This window comes from Mercenaria mercenaria, chromosome 13 (genome assembly GCF_021730395.1).
Source record: "Mercenaria mercenaria strain notata chromosome 13, MADL_Memer_1, whole genome shotgun sequence".
NCBI classification, from domain to species: Eukaryota; Metazoa; Mollusca; class Bivalvia; order Venerida; family Veneridae; genus Mercenaria; species Mercenaria mercenaria.
In genome coordinates, this window is record NC_069373.1 from 36,353,942 (window position 1) to 36,375,038 (window position 21,097).

At 36.1% G+C, this 21,097-nt stretch overlaps 4 protein-coding genes across 7 annotated transcripts in view; 1 reads left to right on the forward strand and 3 right to left on the reverse strand.

The window, feature by feature from the left end:
• LOC123530424 (uncharacterized) overlaps window positions 1-4,995 on the forward strand; it is a 132,475-nt gene extending 127,480 nt beyond the window's left edge. For all 4 annotated transcript variants that reach the window (XM_053521551.1, XM_053521552.1, XM_053521554.1 and 1 more), the window contains one exon: window positions 166-4,995. In XM_053521551.1, the coding sequence (XP_053377526.1) occupies window positions 166-346 (181 nt within the window). In that variant the 3' untranslated portion in view covers window positions 347-4,995. The remainder of the gene's footprint in view (window positions 1-165) is intronic.
• Window positions 4,996-9,224: 4,229 nt separating this feature from the next.
• Window positions 9,225-9,677, reverse strand: LOC123530422 (uncharacterized). Its single transcript, XM_045311193.1, has one exon. It carries the CDS (start codon window positions 9,675-9,677, stop codon window positions 9,225-9,227), a length of 453 nt encoding a protein of 150 aa, XP_045167128.1.
• Window positions 9,678-10,529: 852 nt separating this feature from the next.
• LOC123529560 (uncharacterized) lies at window positions 10,530-12,551 on the reverse strand. Its single transcript, XM_045309929.2, has 2 exons — window positions 12,498-12,551; window positions 10,530-12,219 (listed from the first exon to the last, which is right to left on the reverse strand). Exon 2 carries the CDS (start codon window positions 12,009-12,011, stop codon window positions 11,259-11,261), a length of 753 nt encoding a protein of 250 aa, XP_045165864.1. The 5' UTR covers window positions 12,012-12,219; window positions 12,498-12,551; the 3' UTR covers window positions 10,530-11,258.
• Window positions 12,552-18,780: 6,229 nt separating this feature from the next.
• Window positions 18,781-19,362, reverse strand: LOC123530421 (uncharacterized). The gene has a single exon (XM_045311192.2). It carries the CDS (start codon window positions 19,360-19,362, stop codon window positions 18,781-18,783), a length of 582 nt encoding a protein of 193 aa, XP_045167127.2.
• Window positions 19,363-21,097: the final 1,735 nt, after the last annotated feature.

The window sequence follows — 21,097 nt, forward strand, 5'->3', positions numbered from 1 at the left end:
TACAGTTAATAGTATTAGTAGATTAGATCACGACAGGGTAAAATCTCATTTTGTCTAGGAATAGACTGGAATCTGGATTATCACACATCAGATATTGTTTTCTGTTATTAAAACCACAAAAGTTTGGTATATATATGCATAGAATTTATAATCAATGTTATTTAGGTCATGGAATGGATGTCTGTGGGTGGAGCTGTATGATACCTCTACTGAAGAAGATGTCAATGTAGGGGAGGAGCTTGTAGAACGAGGTCATGCTTTAAAGGGGGAGTCACAAGAATCCCATACTGATTATTCAAGCAACATCAGTCCTGCTTCTGGAGACCCGTTACTGGTTCCTGGCTAAGACTTTTCCTGAGGAATGTTTCTTTGGTAGAATGTCTGATATTAACCAGGACTAGTACCAGGATGACTTGAAACTGCTGTTTGATTAATGTATTTTAGAACAGCTTTATGACAAGTTTCTTCTTGATTTTGCAACAACCAAATATACGTTACTTGCCATATAATATCTGTTGAATGGTGGTGGAAATTTAGATATATATTTAATAATTTTAATTTCATTGCCAAAATGTTTTTACATAGGAAAGTCTCTGTGTAATGTATATAACATGTTGATAAAAACACCTAACAACTTACAGATCTTACATGAAATCTAAGACGGATGTCTTCAAAGTTTTACATGATTCCTAGGACCACATGAGCCAAAATTGCAATTTAAAATTATGTTGGAATTGGCTGAAGTATTATTTTTACATATGTACTGGATTTTGAGGGTAACTTCAAAACTGAGAGTTATACTTCAGTAAATTATAAATGCTTTGGGTTCTTCGTTCCAAATACTTGTAGTATGTGTTATGAATTTATTATATATTATCAAGTTTTTAGAAGAAAATATGTGAAAAAATCTGTTAAGGAATAGGTGAATCATACTGTAGTCAGTGGATAACACTTGGAATGACTAATTGATTGGCTGCTGGTGCCTGGCTAAGTATTGATGATGGGAACCTTCCAGTTACTTGACTGTAAGCATCTGGCTGGCGATTGTTGTTGAGAAAACTTCTAATTAAATGGTTGTTGGTGTCGGGCAGAGGACTGTTGTTGGGATATACCTGTTGAGATTATGATTTTATTATTGTTGTAAGAACAAAATATTAGGATTTTATGTAAATATGTTTTTTACGCTTGAAAGAAGCAGGTTCAGTTACACCATATGTGTTCATATTGTTCAATCTCATTTTTAGACGTTTATCATTGTCAGTGACGTGCACTGTAATTAAGTAATTACTGTCTTCAAGTTATGTATATTTTTATGTTCAAGTTATGTATATTTTTATGTTCATATGCACATAAGACATTAGTTTCCAATTAATAGCTCACCTGAACCACAGGTTCAAGGTGAGCTTTTAGTATAGCTGATGGTCTGGCGTCAACAGACTCCCTTCAACATTTTAACTTAAACATTTTCTTCTCTTTATCTTTGAATTACACCAATCTTGGTCTGTAGCATTCTGGCAAGGTATCTGTCAAGTTTATTCAAATTTGGGCATTTGGCTCTGTTTAGGGGCTGCTAGAGTTAAAATAGTAACTTTAAATGACTTTCCAATGAACTGCTTGGAGGATCTTCATCAAACTTGTAGCATCTTTGTAAGGTCCTCTCTAATCTTTGTTCAACTTGGGGCACTTGTTAATTGATACCTTTCATGGGGATATGTTTCATATATACATTCAAGGTCAAATAGTCAAGATGAGGTTATTATTGCCCACTAGATTTTTTGACAATGTTTTAGGTTGATTTCTTCTAGTTGTCACAAAATATGTTGCCATAATTAGTTTTGTTTGTTGTTAACATAGGCTACATTAAAGATCCAGAATGTATAGTCTGAAACTTAAGGTTTAAGGATGCCAGGATATTCATTTACCTATAGTGTAGTTGAAGGTATATAAACTATTGATATTGGGTTGAGTTGTATAGCTTTGGAATGCACATGTAAATAAAGTTTCATGACAATATGAATCGTGCCATGAGAAAACGAACATAGTGCGTTTACGACCAGCATGGATCCAGACCAGCCTGCGCATCCTCGCTGTTCGCTAACAGTTTCTCTAATTGCAATAGGCTTTGAAAGCGAACAGCATGGATCCTGACCAGACTGCATGGATGTGCAGGCTGGTCTTGATCCATGCTGGTCACAAACGCACTATGTTGGTTTTCTCATGGTGCGGCTCATATGAGTTCATGTCTTGTATAGTTTTGGCATATTTTTGAAACTTGCATCTTATTGTTAGAATGTCCAGTGTATGAAGTAATTTAAATTGCCGATACATGTAGTAATTCAAAGCAATTTTTTGCTAGTGCTTTCCTGTAAATAATTTATTTCCTTTTCAGCTCATTTGACACCAAAGTTCAGGTAGAGCTATTGTTTTTTAGCTCACCTGTCACATAGTGACAGGGTGAGCTTTTGTGACAGCCCTTCCTCCGTCGTCTGTCCGTCCATCCACAATTTCCTTGTGAACACGATAGAGACCACATTTTGTATTTGATTTTAATCAGACTTGCACTCAACTTGTATGGGCATAATATCTCGGTTCCTTTTGAAAACAGGCCAGATCCCATCCAGAGTTATGGCCCCTTAAAGGGCCAAAATTTGCTATTTTTGGCTTGTGAACACGATAGAGATCACATTTTGCAATCAACTTAATAAAACTTCCACACAACTTGTATTGGCATAATATCTCAGTTCCTTTTGAAAACTGACCAGATCCCATCATAGGTTTCAGAGTTAAAGGGCCAAAATTTGCTATTTTTTGCTTGTGAACAGGATAGAGACTACATTTTGCAATCAACTTTAATCAAACTTGCACACAACTTGTATTGACATAATATCTCAGTTCCTTTCGAAAACTGGCCAGATCCCATCATGGGTTCCAGAGTTATGGCCCCTTAAAGGTCAAAAATTTGCTGTTTAGGCTTTTGCAGCCATATAGAGACTTCATTTATGGTTTAATTTGATACAAACTTGCAAAATGTCTTCAGCAACAATAAATCTTGGATTCCATGATGAATCTGTCAGATCCAGTCATAGGTTCTGGAGTTATTTATATCTGATTACCTCCCCTGATTTTAATCAAAATGGATTTATATCGGTAAGTACTTCTAGGACTCATTTAAAATTTCATTATATTCATAGTTGGACTCAGTTGGAATCAGGGTAGATAACTGTGGACTGATTTTATGTCAAATTACCTCCATTTATTTCAAATTAAAATGGGTATATCTCCGTAACTAATGAAGAGACTGATCTGAAATTTCATTTATGCCATCAGATGGACTTGGATAATCAATGAAGATACATATTGACTGAATTTTTGACAAATTACCTCCCTTTATATTTTATGTAAATGAATATACCTAGCAGCTTCTTATGAGATTGGTTTGAAAAATTATGTCTTCCATGGTAAGAAAACTTTTACTTACTTTTCTAATATATTGTTGTACAGGTTTGTACTCTGTATCTTCTACATGCATATACAAATTCATGATTACCTCCCCTGATTTTAATAAAACTGGATTTATCTCAGTAAGTATTTATAGGACTCATTTGAAATTTCATTATTGTCATTAGTTGGACTGAGACAATCAGGGTAGATAACTATGGATTGATTTTATGTCAAATTCCCTCCCTTTGTTTCAAATCAGAATGGGGGTTTCTCAGTAACCAATGAAGATACTGATTTGAAATGTCATTTATGCCATCAGATGGACTCGGACAATCAGTGTAGATAACTTTTGACTGAATTTATGACAAATTACCTCCCTTTATTTTATGTAAATTAATATACCAGAGCAGCATCTAATGAGATTGCTTTTAAATGTTATTTAAGTCTTCCAGGGTAAGGAATAGTCGTGCTTGTACAAAATTGCAGCATTTGAGCCTAGGACCCTCAAACTTGGTATGGAGATTGGCCCTGACTAGTACTTGACCCATAGGTCAAAAGGGACTGTTACAAGAAAATATTTATCCTGATGATATCTAAAGTGTTTGCCAATGTGATCTATATCAAAACTTGATCTTACTATTAAGAGCATGGTACTCAGGTGAGCGATATAGGGCCATCATATCCCTATTGTTTGTCATAAATTTTTATCAGCTCTTGCATTTATGAACAATTATCATGTTAAATGTGCACTGTAGTTATGTAACTATGAGACTGCTCCTTTCTTTAACTAGCCAGATAACATAATAACTCTCGAAGAGTTTTATTTAGCTGCTAAAATTGACAAATTAAACATTTTGTTGTTGACATGAGGGCATGTTTATTTTTCAGCTTATCTTAAATAAACTTGCACATTAGCTAAATAACTGTAAAAATATGGTATCTCTTTTTGACTAGTGAAATTTCCAGTCAGAGTTCTAGCCCTTTTTATTGCTTTCACACATTACTTAAAAACAGTAGCACTATCAGGTTAGCCAGGATTAGTTGAATTTATACAGACTACAGAAAATGAAGCTATTTCCTGGCTATCACAACATTTGTTGGGCAATTTTTTCAGCTTTATCAACCGCCCACTAAGATCAAAAGGGAAAAAAAGATCTGTGGATCATGGCATAGCTAGTTCCATCCCCAGGTGAGGTGTATTTGCACAGTGACAGTTTGACAGAGGTCATTATGTTTATTTGCTATGCAAAACTTAATGTTTTGGTCACAGTAGTTTTAGACAACTGTTTTCCTGAACAATATGTCTACTTCTAAATAAGTCTCAATTCCTGCTTAAATCAGTAATAATCTTTTATCCTTTACCAGGTTAATTAATAAGTTGTGTCTGACTTATGACTGGTGCTAAAATATGTGTTTATTTCAGAGTTTATGTTTTATTGTTTTATCTTGTTTTATATGTAAATACATTCTTGTTAATGATTGTGATATAAGAAATACAAAACTTTCCTGCGTTTATGAAGAGGACAAATCTTTTTAATAAACTTTTCAGTGGTATTTGGGTATTTGTAGTCATGACTCATGTAACTCCTTTTTTTTTTCGCTAACCAGAGCACAAGATAATGAATGTGACTTACTGTGACTGTCTGTCTGTTGTTGTGTGTGTCATAAACAGTTTTATAGTCAGCACCCAGGTGACAACTGTTGCCAGATCTTAATGCAACTTTGTCTCTGTTAAATCTCAAAGAAGTTTGATACTGGGTCATCTGGGTTCAAAAATTAGGTTGCTACACTGGAGAGATATGAAAAGCAACAAACATATGCCTGAATATATATTTTTTACTACAGAAAGCATCACCTTGAAATGTTCAACACATACACATCTCGATACTCTATTCCCATTGTGTTAATTTTACGGTCTGTTGTGCTGATTAAATTTGAACACAATTGGTATAAAGTATTGAGATGTGTATGTGTTGAACATTTCAAGGTGATGCTTTTTGTAGTAAAAACTATATTCAGGCATGTTTGTTGCGTTTTCATATCTTGTCAGTGTAGGTTAAATCATTGAATGCCTTGTTAACAATCCAGATGTCATATTTCCTACCTCATCTGCATGAAACTTGGACAGAATGTTTTGTTTTTAGCTCATTTTGTACTCTATGTGAGCTATTGTGACCAACAACTATTGTGTTCATTATACATGTATATAGGTCTGTCCACACTTCTTGAAATGACATCTTCTCTGACACTATTTGATGGAAGTTGATGAAGTTAATTTTGTCCACTACCAAATTTGTTCAAACAGTTCTGTTTGGTTGCACATAAGGGCTGCCAGAGCTAAAAATAGACAAATATTCAAGTGTCATCTCCTTAAGTTCTGGTCTAATTATGCCCCCCCCCCCCCCTTCAAAGAAGGAGGTGTATATTGTTTTGCAGCTGTCGTTCGGTCTGAATGTTGGTCCGTATGTTGACCAATCCATTTCCGGATGTTAACTCAAGAACGCTTGGGGCCTAGGATCATGAAAGTTGATAGGGAGGTTGGTCATAACCAGCAGATGACCACTATTGATTTTGAGATCAGTATTTCAAAGGTCAAGGTCACAGTGACCCAGAACAGTTAAACGGTTTCTGGATGATAGGTGAAGAACGCTTGGGCCTAGGATCATGAAAGTTGATTGGGAGGTTGGTCATGACCAGCAAATGACCTCTATTGATTTTGAAATCAGTATTTCAAAGGTTAAGGTCAAAGTGCAGAACTTGTACTCGTGTTATATTTTCTGGTCCTTTAGGACCATGGAATTTATTCAGTTTACTACAATTGAATTCCACTGAAGCTGGTGCTAGTGGGTGTGAAGGGTGTTGCACATTTTATTACATCTGTCAGATTTGTTCTGTGCATGTAAATGGACTCGTGGTGTTATCAATATTATTGGATAAAGCCATGTAAAGGGCAAGTCATTTTCTATGAGGAACCAAATGGCTTTTGAAAGCTTTCTGATTCTACCCAGTTGACTGCCAAGGCGACATAAAACATCTTTTATATTTATTCCTTTCAGTGAAGATGTCATGTGACAACAAATGCTTGCCCCACTATAAACTAGTATTAAAACATATCACATAGTTCTGAAGTTTGTTTTCTTACACAATTTCATATTGTGGAGAAATATACTGCAACTGCAGCCATGTTGGATTACACAATGAACAGTCACTGTACACTTTAATACATTTGATTAAAGAAACTGCCCAATTCAAATTCATTCCAGAAGATTACTTTATACCCCACAATTGTATATATTGGAGTCGCGTTACAGTCGGTTAAGAACTTCATTTGCACATTATCACTATGAAGATGTGAATGTCATTCTCAAGGTCACTCCAAGCACTGAGTAGTTAAGGAAAAAATGTGTACTTTGACATTATTGCTACGGGGTAACTAATTCCGCACTTTTAAAGAGATTCAGATGAAACTTTATACACAACATCACAATGAAGTGGTGATGTTGGGTTTGTCCAAGCATTGCAGACTTAAGGTTGCCGTTAAACCTGAGACAAAATGTGTGCAATGACATTATTGGTAAAATGGAGTTTGTGATGCATTCTACTCCTCACACTTGTAAATAGATTTAAATGAAATTTTATACACATGATCACTGTAAGTGTAGATGTGCCTGTCTTTGTTATTGTGTCTGCTATCAAAACTGAGTCAAGGGACACTAGGCTTAAACTGGCACTATTTGTAGATGGGAGTTTGTGCCAATCTTTTAAAGGAATTCTAGTAACACTACACGTACATCAGTAACATAACGTATGTAGTCAGTCATTGAAGCCCAATAAACACCCAACATTGTACCAATATTGGTTGGATTCTGGTCATGATGTCGGCTAGCTAAATCAAACATTTAACCAGTCATATCCATAACGTATAATAGACGTCAGATTTATACTTGTAGAAGACATTGGATTAAGGTTGGACAGGAAGTCTGTTAAATGCTGTTTTATAGCTCGGCTTATGGAGAGCTATCCTACTTGAAGGCACCCTTCTGCATCATCACATTGGTTAAAGCTTTTGGTGCATTTTATCTCTGTAATTACTTGATGATTTTGCTTCAAACTTTATCTACTGATGACAAGCAATCACCCTAAGAAGTTTGACGCCTGTAGTCCAAAACATTTTTCAGTCACCAATAGGAAGCCCATGGTCGACAGACAGACAGACAAACAGACAGATAGGGTTTGACACAAACACTAGCATTCTTCAGTTATAAATGGAAACTGATTTCAAGGTCAAGGTCAAAGTCATCATGGTCTTGCCATTGACCTTTGAACAACCGATAACAAAATCGATAGGGGTCATCTGCTAATTAACCAAGTTGGAGGTTCGTGTGCTGCAGCGTACTGACTTATAGTTTTCAGTCTCAAGGTCACTGTGACCTTGACCTTTGATCTGCTGACCCCAAAACCAATAGGTTTTTTTACTGACCGCAGGCAAGCATCCTGTGAAGTTACCAAAGCTCTCAAGACTCTTCAGTTATCGAGCAGAAAAAGTTTTTTGTCTAAAAGTCGCTGTGACTTTGACCTTTGACCAACTGATTCCAAAAATAAAAGAGGTCATCTACTGACCACAGGCAATCATCCTATGAAGAGTGACGCCTTTAGGACAAAGCGTTTTTCTAGTTATCGATCGGAAACCGTTTTCGGTCTCAAGATCACTGTGTCCTTGACATTTGACGTACTGACCCCCAAAACCCTAGGGATCCTCTAATGATCCTCTAAAGTTTGACGTCTGTAGGCCAAAGCATTCTTCAGTTATCGATCGGAAACCGTTGTCAGTCGCAAGGTTACTGTGACCTTTGACCTGCTGACCCCAAAACAGTAGGGGTCCTATAATTACCACAGCCAATAATCCTATGTAGTTTGACGCCTGTAGACTTCAGGGCTCTTCTGTTATCAATCGGAAAACGACTGACTACTACTGCTTGCCCGTTGTGAGGGTGGGGATGTCTTGTTTTCTTAACAAATAATATATTCAGGGATGGATCCAGGATATAACGGATGAGGTGTGAAGTATGGAACTTTTAAAGTTCGCTTGAAAGGCAATATATAGGAGACTTTTACTGGGTATAGATACTACTAAATGAAAACACGAGAGCGAAGCGAGGTGAAAAACGTTTTTAGCTTTCATCTGCATACGAATGTCCATCTCTCTGATTAATGATTATGTTACGCGACAAAAGTTTTTGTCTGTTGTCCGGATTATTTTAACGTGATTGTTATGTAACTATGATTAGTGAGCTTAGCGAGCAAAACAATTGTATGTTTTTAACCTTTCATTTCTATTGAGAAGTATCGCCTCTGTGGTATTAATAAGACGAAAGACTGTTGGCAAGGAAAGTGAAGAGAACTTTTATTATATGCTCTTAACTTTCGGCTTAAATACTTATAATGGGCACGTGCAAGCGAAATGAGCAGACATATGAATATCGCACTGAAAATTTTACCGTATTTCAAACAAAAAATGTACTTGTTTTAATTAACATGAACTATGAATTTCTCTTTCTTCGAAACATCTATCGTTTACAAACGAAATCTTAAAAGGTTGCTTCAGTACTATCAGATATTAGATTTTATGCAACGCCCGCCCTCCCATCCCCACCCTCACAACGGGCAAGCAGTAGTAGTCAGTCGTTTTCCGATTGATAACTGAAGAGCCCTGAAGTCTACAGTAATCGAGACTAGCGATGGGCTCGTACCTCTTTGATCCGTCCAAACATTCTACCACGTACTCATTGTCTGGATCGATTTACAAAGAAAACCGACTGCCGAGGTTTCCTTTTCCTAAATTCTACCTCTGGGATGAGCACTCTGTGTTTAGTGGCCACCAGTGTATCGGCCGTCCACCTTTGCAAAAGGTCACCAATATTGACAACAATGGTTCCTGGTAACGGAGTAGCTGGTACGGATCCTTCCCCTGGAATTTCAACCTCGTGTCTACCAATATCATCTTGAAATAATATCGTTATTGTCCCGAAGTCGGAATGTTCCCCAAGTCGTATCTGACCAGGCTTTATGTCCACATCCTGTGGAATTGGTGGATAGTACAAACTACGTATTATTGTCGGATTTTCTTTCTTACCGACAGACTTATGTGCATTCCTCATAAAGTTCTCATCAAGACCAAGCCCTACTGAGAGTGCATCACATACCCGATGTAAAAGCTCAGTACATCGCAAAAACATCTCTCAACTTGCCTGCTGAAAATCCGCCGTTGGCCAGTCGTCAGGGTCATCCGCCGGATGGTAATTGAATGCTTCCTTTAGATCACCAAGTCTTTCTGGACTCGACCGCGATCCAACCATAAGTTTGTACTTTCCCCGAACATGTTTAATCTTTTCTTCCACTGGTTGTTAAAAGAATTCCCTTGAAATTGTTATATATTTTCCTACCAAATCCTGATCAATTCCATGATTCTTCAAATAACAAAAGCCTGCTTTTGAGAACGCATCTTTCAGAAGATCTCCAACAGTTTTCACTTGTGTTTTACTGATGTCCTCACTTTTTCTGTGCAAGCCGAGATGATCAAAGTCTATCACCGGGATCGGGGATTCCGAATCTTCCATTTAATCTGAATTGCCTGTAACACTGAAATATAAGGTAATATTCTATATGCGATATTTTTGTTGTTATTTTTTCGTGATTATCAATACTATTCTAAATATTTTATTGTGCAGTAATATTCACATATATTTATAACAGAAACACAATAAAGAAACAGTTTAAAAACACGATAAATATCTCATTAAGTCACAGTATTTCAAACATTTTCCTGCTACCATTATCGCGAAATTATCACCTTTGTACCTCAGCTTATGAAAAAAGAAATACATACCCTTTAAGTCCGACACGAACACTAGATGGTCGTGAACGAAGGAGGTTTTGACACAGTTTCATCATGTAGACTAGTAGCATGCAATAGATATAAAAAGATATGAAACACGCCACCAAAACTCGTAAGTTTTTAAGTTTTCTTTATTATCTTTTAGATGACGTCAGAGCCAGCTCTTTATTTTAGTAGAAAATCTTGTCGTGAACCACTTGATGTATCTTCAACAACCTGCTCAGCCCTAAGTCATACAGGTGCCTTGGATAATATTTATGAAAACATCGCCAACTGTTGTAAGACAGCTAGCTAACACGTGTCTATTACAAAAGAGCCCGAGAAGACAAATTCCTAATTTACTGCATACCTGGATACAGTTTAGGAGAAGAAAAAAAAACAACATTTCTACTTAAGAGAAGTTCTATAGTATTTTTTTCAGTGTTCAAAAATATTACATTTCAGAAGCATTTCAATGACAATCTTCGTACTACTCTGAACTTAGGGTGGGGATAAGCAATGAAACAACAAAAAATTAAAACATGTGATAATCTATATTGTATGGCTCTTTGTAAATAAAAAGCTGCGACCAATATTATAGCTAGCTAGATAAATATAATCTGGAAAGTAGATCCCTCGGAAGCACCGAGAACAATGCAAACAGTGAAAATTGCAGACTCGGTTTGATTGAGTCTGTTCATGAGCAGTAATGGAAAATGCAACACTGCCCACGCCCCCTAGCACCGGCTTAAGCACTATTCAATTTTCAAATTTAAATGAGTTGAAATCAATGATCCCGTAGGACCAGAAAATAGTCATGTGCAATTGAAACCAGGGTTATTTATAATATGATTTTATAGGCACTTGCATAATAGTTAGTTGTCAATCAAATTCTATTCAATAAACTGCATCTCTGATAAGCATACATCAGTCTCCTGATAACTTAATACGTTATACCTAATTTGTAGTTTAAGTAATCGAGACTAGCGACGGGCTCGTATTTTTTTGATCCGTCCAGACATTCTACCACGTACTCATTGTCTGGATCTACATAGAAAACAACCGACTGCCGAGGTTTCCTTTTTTTAAATTCTACCTCTGGAATGAGCACTCTGTGTTTAGTGGCCACCAGTGTGTCGGCCGTCCACCTTTGCATAAGATCGCCAATATTGACAACAATGGTTCCTGGTATCGGAGTAGCTGGTACGAATCCCTTCCCTGGAATTTCAACCTCAAGTCCACCAATATCGTCCTGAAATAATAACGTTATTGTCCCGAAGTCGGAATGCTCCCCAAGTCGTATCTGACCAGGCTTTATGTCCACATATTGCGGAATTGGTGGGTAGTACAAACTACGTATTGTTGTTGGATTTTCTTTCTTACCGACAGACTTATGTGCATTCCTCATAAAGTTCTCATCAAGACCAAGCCCTACTGAGAGTGCATCACATACCCGATGTGAAAGTTCAGTACATCGCAAAAACATCTCTCTACTTGCTTGCTGAAAATCCGCCGTTGGCCAGTCATCGGGGTCATCCGCCAGATGGTAATTGAATGCTTCCTTTAGATCACCAGGCCTTTCTGGGTTTAATTTCTCTGTCTCTACCGCGACCCAACCATAATTTTGACCCTTTCCCCGAACATGTTTAATCTTCTCTTCCACTGGTTGTTCAAAGAATGTCCTTGAAATTGTCATCTATTTTCCTACCAAATCCTGATCAATGCCATGATTCTTCAAATAACAAAAGCCTGCTTTTGTAAACGCATCTTTCATAAGATCTCCGACAGTTTTCACTTGTGATTTACTGATGTCCTCACTTTTTCTGTGCAAGCCGAGATGATCAAAGTCTATCACCGGGATCGGGGATTCTGAAACTTCCATTAATCTGAATTGTCTGTAAACACTGAAATATAATGTTATATTCTATAAGCGATTTTTTGTTGTTATCTTTTTTCAATCTTAAATATTTTATTGTGCAGTGATATTGACATATATTTATAACAGAAAAACAATAAAGAAACAGTTTAAACACAATAAATGACACCATGGTGATTTTCTTAAATGTCTCATTTATGATAAGTCACAGTATTTCAAACATTTTCCTTTTACCATCTATCGTGAAATGATCACCTTTGTACCTCAGCTTATATATACATATGTATATATATAAAAGATGCATACCCTTAAAGTCGGACGCGAACACTGTAGATAATCGTGAACGACAGAGTTTTTGACACAGTGACGTCATAAAGTTAGATATAAAGAGATATGAAAAGCTCGTACGTTTTTAGTTTTTGATAACCTCTTCTGTCTGAACGACACTAAACTTGGTATGCGGACTTAGGCATTTTTCAAATGGTTCCACTGTAGGGTATTTAGATGATGTCTGAGCGAGCTCTTTATTTTAATAGAAAATTCTGTAAAACGACTTCTTGTCGTGAACCACCTCATGTATCTTCATAAATTTAATCTGTAGCACCCTCCGGTTCAAACGACTCTGCATGCTCGATTGGTTGTTTAAACAGATGATGTCACCAGAGCTGATAACAGTGAAAGAACTAAACAGAATGATTTATTCTCTTGGAATACTTGTACTAGCCTTTCCCTTCTTAAACATATTTTGATCCCCAGTATATTTACGAGAGCTGAAAGTAAAATGGAAAGAAAGATATTACAAAAAGGAGAGACAAAAAGAAACATTTGTCGATCATTTTTGAATGACGTCACCTGTCCCCAATGTGTAATTTATTTTTAGATGAGGTCCATGTTATTTCGACTCGAAATGTGGCACATGAAGTTATCAAAATGCTGTCACAACCTATTAGATTTTTTTTTGGTAGTAAACCTGGGCTATTGCAAAGAAACATTAATATTTTTGTGAATATCTTTGTAATATCACAAAACGATAGTACGTTCGAAACGACAGAACTTTTAAATAGAATTTAGTCTGTATTTACTAAGGAGAATGCCCCCGGTAATGTTGTAAAAACTTCTTGCCCAACCATTTTTTTTTGTATATTTATATAATGTTGTTGTATGTATGCGAATACAGAGTATATATTTATGCAATTAAATTTTATTAACCTAACTGCATTATGATCGCAGATTTATATAAATTTTAATCGAATGCATGCATTGGTTTATGAAATATTTCATTAAATTGCATTTTCGACATTTTTCCAAGTGCAAAAAAAGGAATCATTTTTCTTCAAAGCAAAAGCCAGGGAATTGGAAACTTTCAGATTTTTCGAAGTTTCATTGCAATACCTTCATGGACTGTCACTCCTTAGATGTACATAAAAAAAACAACTTTTTTCCACATTTTTCTTAATCAAAAATGAAAATATGTTTTGTCAAAATAAAAGGAACTTGCAATATAATCTCAAATGTTTAAGTGAATTTTCAGTCAAATGCATGAATAGGTTGAGCAATGACATTGGGAAAAAGGAGAAATAATTTTGCCAAAGCAAGTCAAATTTAGGGGATGTGAACTTGTCTTTTAATCCTAGAAATATGATTCAAGTTTCAAAATAAAGGAACGGGACAAGTGATTTCACTATTAACAAAGAATAATGGAAGTAATATTTAAGTTGGTTCAGTAGTTGACCATGTATCAGCGAAAATTCCTCTGAATTAGAGAGCCATGATGACCCTAGATCTCTCACATGAATTATACAGCTTTTCGGACAGTTTTAGTTGATGACCACTTTACCACTGACTACCTTTATACACGAAGGTCAGACGATTTCCTCGAGATTATGGATATATTTTCTTTAATAAAAACAAAACATTCATGTGTATTATAGTGATTTTTGGAATGTGGTAGAATCATTGATTTTGTGATATGTTATAACTAAATATACTTCTTAACATGTAAGCAATTTCATAAACATACTGACAGTAAAATGAAAGATATCGCCAAAATACAGACGGCGTTAGTAGTTCCATTTTAAAGTGTAGTGTTTTCTCATGGATAACTGTTGCCCTTTAATCGAAACATCCCCACACGGACAAAAAATAATGAAACATGGACTTGTAGAACTAAAATGAAAACTATACATGAATGCAAACGCGAAGAATTGCCTTTCATTGGTATTCGGTACCAAACGAGCACGAACAGAAAGAAATTTACCACCAGTCTTGATATCCGATTTACTATATTGTCAGAAAGAACGTTGGGGGCTGTAATTCTCAGTATATTATACACTTAATGTGTGCGTACATCATTACGGATGGTAAACGCGAAAATCCAGTTCCATTTTAATTTTGGGAATACGTCTAAATGTAAAACGTCTAAATTATTCGCGACGTCCGATGCCGGTGTTGTGCGTGAGAAAAGACGAAATTTAGGTACTTGCTCAATATGACACAATTGAAAATATGCTCCGAGAAAGCAAAATGCTGAAGTTGGTTCAAAAATAATGAAACATGGACTTGTAGAACTAAATGAAAACATACATGAATGCAAACGCAAGAATTGCCTTTCATGGTAATCGGTACAAACGAGCACGAACAGAAGAAATTACCACCATCTTGATATCATTCTTATGTCAGAAGAACGTTGATGGCTGTTATTCTAGTAAATTACACTTAATAATGTGTGCGTACATAATTACGGATGGTAAACGCGAAAATCCAGTTCCATTTTAATTTTGGGAATACGTCTAAATGTAAAACGTCTAAATTATTCGCGACGTCCGATGCCGGTGTTGTGCGTGAGAAAAGACGAAATTTAGGTACTTGCTCAATATGACACAATTGAAAATATGCTCCGAGAAAGCAAAATGCTATTCAACATCAAATTTTGAAATGTCTGGTTTGTAATTTGTAAAAACTCTGTCGACACGAAGCGTGAAAAGGTATGAAATTACCGAAGTGCTAATTTCTGACTTGATGTGCGTTATTTGAGGAAATCTGACACTTCTAACGATAAAGTAGCGAATATCAAATTTAATGCTTCAAAACCTGCTTATGGGATAAGAATTGACAAAAATCATCGGGAATTGTGTTGCGGTCCTAGGTATGGAGTTGCTCCTATACATTGTATAGTCAAATAGTTCTTTTTCAATCCCAAAAGTTTCTACAATGTCATTCTTTTTTTTTTTTTTATTCATTTTTTTGCAAGAAACCGGTGTCCTGCAAATAGTACGCATGTTGTTTTGCAATTATAATTACTATAAAATTTCAAAGGTCCACTTTACTATTTGTTACAATGATACGATACGGGTATTTCATTATCTTCGAACGTGTTCAAATCATGGTGCCATTCTCGTCGAAATAATTTAGGCAATCATATTCATTGAAATGGGAGTTCTAAGAAGTTATGTAGAAGCAAACTGATTTTGGAGTTACTTCCGTGAAAGGACATTTGATTTTATAATGTAGGAGCAATTCCATACCCAATCACCTTTTTGTCACTTTTGTCCCCATAAGCAGAAGCAGGATCTGATGCAAATAAATCTGACATTAGCTACTACATTCCAGTTGATTTATCATTAGAAATATCAGTGTCCTCGAATAAGGCACATAGGTCATAAAGTAGCATTTTACTGTCGACAGAGTTTTTATGATAATAGTGCCAAACCATATATTACAATCAAGATAATTCATACATATGATGTTTTATCATATTTGTATCGAATAGCATTTCGCTCTTTTCGAGAACATTTATTACTGTGTCATATTCAGCAAAAACACAAGTTCAGCTACCTCAGTTTTGTATTTTCTAACGCAAAACACCGGACGTCGCCGACCCATTTTAAGCGTATTCCCAGCGGGAGTTTACCATCCGTGAGACAGCTAAGTATCTTATTTTCTTTCAAAGAAGCTATTGTGTGTGATTACTATCAAATTGCATTCAATATGTCCTTGATAAAGTCACTGCTCGTGTCATTCATTCAAGTTTATGGAATTGCAATAATAAATTAATGCTAACGCATGCATCATTATTAAGTGTCTCAATTACATCGGACATTGCCTCTCCTTGCTTAATAAAAACAAAATGTTTTGTCATGAACTTTATGAGTGTCACATGGCAAATCAAAAGCTATTTACAATGCACACCCTTCCACTGATTGGCAATATTAGCTTACATACAAAAGGTTTGAAAGGGGCATAATCGTGTAAATTGTAAGTTGTAAATATAGAACCCGGCTCTGTACGGTCATTTCATGTTGCTGAAAACTTACGAAGAGTCTAAAATTATCCGGTACAATAGTTCCTGTGAAAACATGCTTACATTTAAAATTTTGAAAAAGGGCCATTGTTTTTCCAAAATATATGTCAGAGTTATTAAAGTTGCCATGCGAGATCATTACATAATGTTGAAGATGTGTGGAGAATTTGAGAACATCATTAAGAAACATCATTGTCATGCTTCACAAAAATTCTATAATGAAAAGGGGCATAATTTTAACCAAAAAGGAAACAATAGTTACGTTACTTGCCCTGTGAAGTCAGCTTATGATGGCATTTTTGAGAAGCCAGTGCTTACAAAACTCTAATTAAACTTTCTAACTGAAAAAAGTGCATAGCTTTGTCAAATAAAAGTTGAAGTTAATAATTGTGAAGTGAACTCATGATGCCAAATACATCACGGTCTGAAGTTTTTAAGCATTTGGCCTTTAAGTGAAACCTGCTTACAGGTAAATCTATTTTTATGCGGAAGCTGATGCCGACAAAAGGGTGACAACTTGAACATTTTCAGTCAATTTAATAACTGCTTTTGTTGTATTCGTTGCTTTATTTTTCAACTTGTACCAAAAAGTTATATGTGTAGGAAACACTTCAATGCAAGTTTAACTATTTAAATTCATACTTAAGAGGATACAAAAAAAAATGAAGAATTAATGATACATGACATAGTGTATTGGAAAGCTCTTTGTACGAAAAACAGAAAGCCATGATCTGCATATACATAAAATTAGAGTGCCCATCTAATAATCAATTATATGTGTTAAATAGGCTCGTATATAATCATATCTGATATTCAATTTATGTAAAACCTGACTAAAGCAGTCAAGAAACTGAACCGATTTGAATGCACCAAGACCCCTTTAAACTCAATACTTTCATTGAAATGTTTCCTACATATATAACCTGTTTGTACAATATGAAACATTTTAATGAAAGTTTTTACTATTTCATACTAAGTGGATGAAAAAGATTGAAGAATTAACAAGCGAATTAACAAGCAATTTCGATGAATTGGTATCCCCCGCCGAATGGGTTTGTGGTGAGGAATGGCAAAGAAATAAATCCGGAAAAAAGTTAAGGATGTTACTAAGAAGCAAATTATTTCATTACATTTGAACTTAAAAGAATATATGTCCTTAAGTGAGCACAATCAAGTAAGAAACCTGGAACGTGGATGGTGAGGAAGGGGCGGGGGTTTACAACTTCACATGTTGATAAAACATGGGTTTTTTCGGGGTTTTTTTTTGGGGGGGGGGGGGGGGGGGGTGAGCGGGATGGTGCAAAACTTCACATATATATATAATAAATATTGGTTGAAAATAAAGTAAACTTTTGTTGGGGGTGCATAATCGGGTGGTGGAGTGACTGGGCGAAGGAGCGAGGTGGAGGGAGGTACAACTTTGCACGTTGATAAATATTCGTGGAAGGTTTAAGGTTTAAAAAAAATTGCGGGTGTGGTGGACGGAGTTGTGACCAGGGCGGTTGGGGTAACAGGGTGTGGGTACATAACTTCACATGTTGATAATAAATGTTCATGGGGAAAAATGAAAGAAGTTTAATGAAATTCTACCAATTGGTTAGTTTGGTTATGTACAAATATGTGGATTTTTAGACAATTAAAAGGCAATAACTCTGAGGTTACTAAGAGATCCTGACGAAATTGTGTGTGCACTACCGTATTATGGTGATCTAATTACAATTTAAGTTTCATAGTTCTAGGTCAAATATGTCACAAGTTATGAAGAAGAAATTGCCATATTATAGTTCCCTATAAAATTAACACTACAAACTACCAAGGGTCACCTTAACGTGCCGCATTTCCTTATAGTGGTAAATACGTATACGAAGTTTTATTAAAATATTCAAAACCATTTCCTAGATATGGCTCCGGACGGACGGACGGACATTGCAAAAACTTTATCCCTCCGCCTTAGGCGGGGGATAATAGTACATGACATCGTGTATTTGAAAGCTCTTTGTACGAAAAAAAAGAAAACCGTGATCTGCATACAATAAATGAATACATGAAATTAGAATGCCCATATGATAATCAATTATATGTGGTTAACAAGCATAAAATCTGATCAACTTAAGCCGTCTAGAAGAAACTGAACCGATCTGAATGCACCAAGACCTATTAATTCTCAATAGTTACACCGAATATGTAGTTCAGGTAATCAAGAGTGGAGATGGGCTCGTACTTCCTTGATCCATCCAGACATTCTACCATGTAATCATCATCAGGACTAACAAAGAAAGCCACCGGCTGTCACGTTTTCCTTTTCTTGAATTCTACCTCTGGAATGAGTACTCTGTGTTTAGTGGCCACCAGTTTGTCGGCCGTCCACCTTTGCATAAGATCGCCAATATTGACAACAACGGTTCCTGGTATCGGAGTAGCGGGTACAAATCCTTTCCCTGGAATTTCGACCTCAAGTCCACCAATATCATCTTGAAATAATAACGTTATTGTCCCAAAGTCGGAATGGTCCCCAAGTCGAATCTGACCAGGCTTTATGTCCACATCTTGCGGAATTGGCGGGTAGTACGAACTGCGTAATGTTGCTTGATTTTCTTTCTTACTGACAGATTTATGTGCATTCCTCATAAAGTTCTCTCCAAGACCAAGCCCGACTGAGAGTGCATCACATACCCGATGTGAAAGTTCAGTACATCGCAAAAACATCTCTCTACTTGCTTGCTGGAATTCAGCTGTTGGCCAGTCGTCTGGATCATCCGCAGGGTGATAATTGAACGCTTCCTTCAGATCACCTGGTCTTTCTAAATTCAGCCTTTCCCTCTCAACAGCAATCCAACCAAAATTTCGTTCAGTCCCTCGGACATGATCCATCTTCTCTTCTACTGATTGGCTTAAGAATTCCCGTGAAATAGATTTTTATTTATTTACCAAATCCTGGTGTATTCCATGATTCTTCAGATAGCAAAAGCCTACTTCAGTGAAAGCGTCTTTAATAAGACCTCCTACTTTTTTTCAGTTCTATTTTGTCAATGTTTTCGCTTTCCTTTTGTAAGCCGAGATGATCAAAGTCTATCACCGGGATCAAAGCACCGGAATCTTTCATTGTAAAAGCTGTCGTCCTTTTCTACAGTGGTAATTTATCGCTTTATTTTGACACCGTTTTTCTGAAAAATAATGTAATGAGGTCATTAGCCAAATAAAGCCAGTATTAGCAAAATAGCTAAAACTAGAAGATAAAGAAATATGTCGTATACCTTTTCCTAATCAAATTTATTTGACAAGCAAAACATTACATAAATATCAGCACTGTCTACGGGTGCAAACGCTTGTGTATAAAATAACATTAGGCCATATACAAGACAAATTTGCTGTTCTTGGTCTACTTACTCATCTATAATTATGATAAACAAGTAAGCAAAGTGTCAGTGCAACAACGTTTGTAAATTTCAGGGAAGGTTAACACAAATGAACACAAGTATATAATACAAACTGTCTATGTGAACACACAGCTTAAATTCTAACAAAATGCAAGATGGAGTTTGGATTCCTAATCTTCTTCTTACTCATCAATCATTCAACGCTACAGATTTTACAGTATTCAACAAAAGTGGATCGAAACAAAAGTCTTCACCAAGACAGCTAAAAAGGGGAGTAATTCTTAAAAATAAGTTTACCAGCTTGCTTGAACACTTTCGGTAGAGGGTCATGTAAGGAAAATATCGGTTAAATTATTTTGAAATATTGCTAGTGTTTTCTGACAGGAAGATTTCTTTTAGATCGTTGCATGACCATCGTCCGTCCATCCACTGTCAACCATTAATAAAAATTATCTTTTAAACCACAAAGCCACTTACAACCAAACTTCACAAGAGTGTTTCTCTAGTGGTAACCTTACAGATTCCTTCTAATTAAGATCATGTATTCATAATTCTGGTTGTCATGGCATCCAAAACTAAAAAAAAAATTCTTCTCAGAAACTAGTTTGATTCTGAAACAATTACATAGAAACGTTCTCTGGGTGGCTTACAATCGGTCTGTCTTTAAAAACATGCTCCAGGTCAATCAGGGAATATTACTGAAAAGTATTTTGAAATTGAGCCTGCGGTTTCAGAAAAGAAGGGTTTTCCATATATCCATAGGGAACACTAGCCCCGTCCCGTGGCAGCCATGCTTTTGACGACTCAGCATGATCTGAAAGAATTTGGAAGAGGGTCACTTAAGGAACATTGATATAATATTATTTTGAATCTTGGCCGGTGGTTTCAGAGAAAAGACATTCATATGCACTAGCCCTAACGTAAAGAATGAGATGATGCAGTTTTGTAGCAGGTCAGCATTCTGCAATGACCTATTTCTGAAGGAATCTGGAAGTAGGAGAAACATTCCTGGCAAGTGTGGTTGAAAATGGTTTGGTGGTTTAGAAGTAGATGTTTATTAAAGTAATTGTGGACGACAGACGATGAACAGCTTACCATGAGCACTTCGTGCTTCAGCCAGCTGAAAAGTGGACCAAAACACAAATTGTAATCAAGAGAGACTAATTTTCTAAGTATAATTAGGGCCATAATTCTAAAATACTGTAATAGCGACTTATGGTTTTTTGCCT

Bases quoted from the DNA above. Each gene is read 5' to 3' on its own strand.
- LOC123530422 (XM_045311193.1), bottom strand. From the start codon at position 9,677: ATGTTTTTGCGATGTACTGAGCTTTTACATCGGGTATGTGATGCACTC.
- LOC123530421 (XM_045311192.2), bottom strand. From the start codon at position 19,362: ATGGATCATGTCCGAGGGACTGAACGAAATTTTGGTTGGATTGCTGTT.
- LOC123529560 (XM_045309929.2), bottom strand. From the start codon at position 12,011: ATGACAATTTCAAGGACATTCTTTGAACAACCAGTGGAAGAGAAGATT.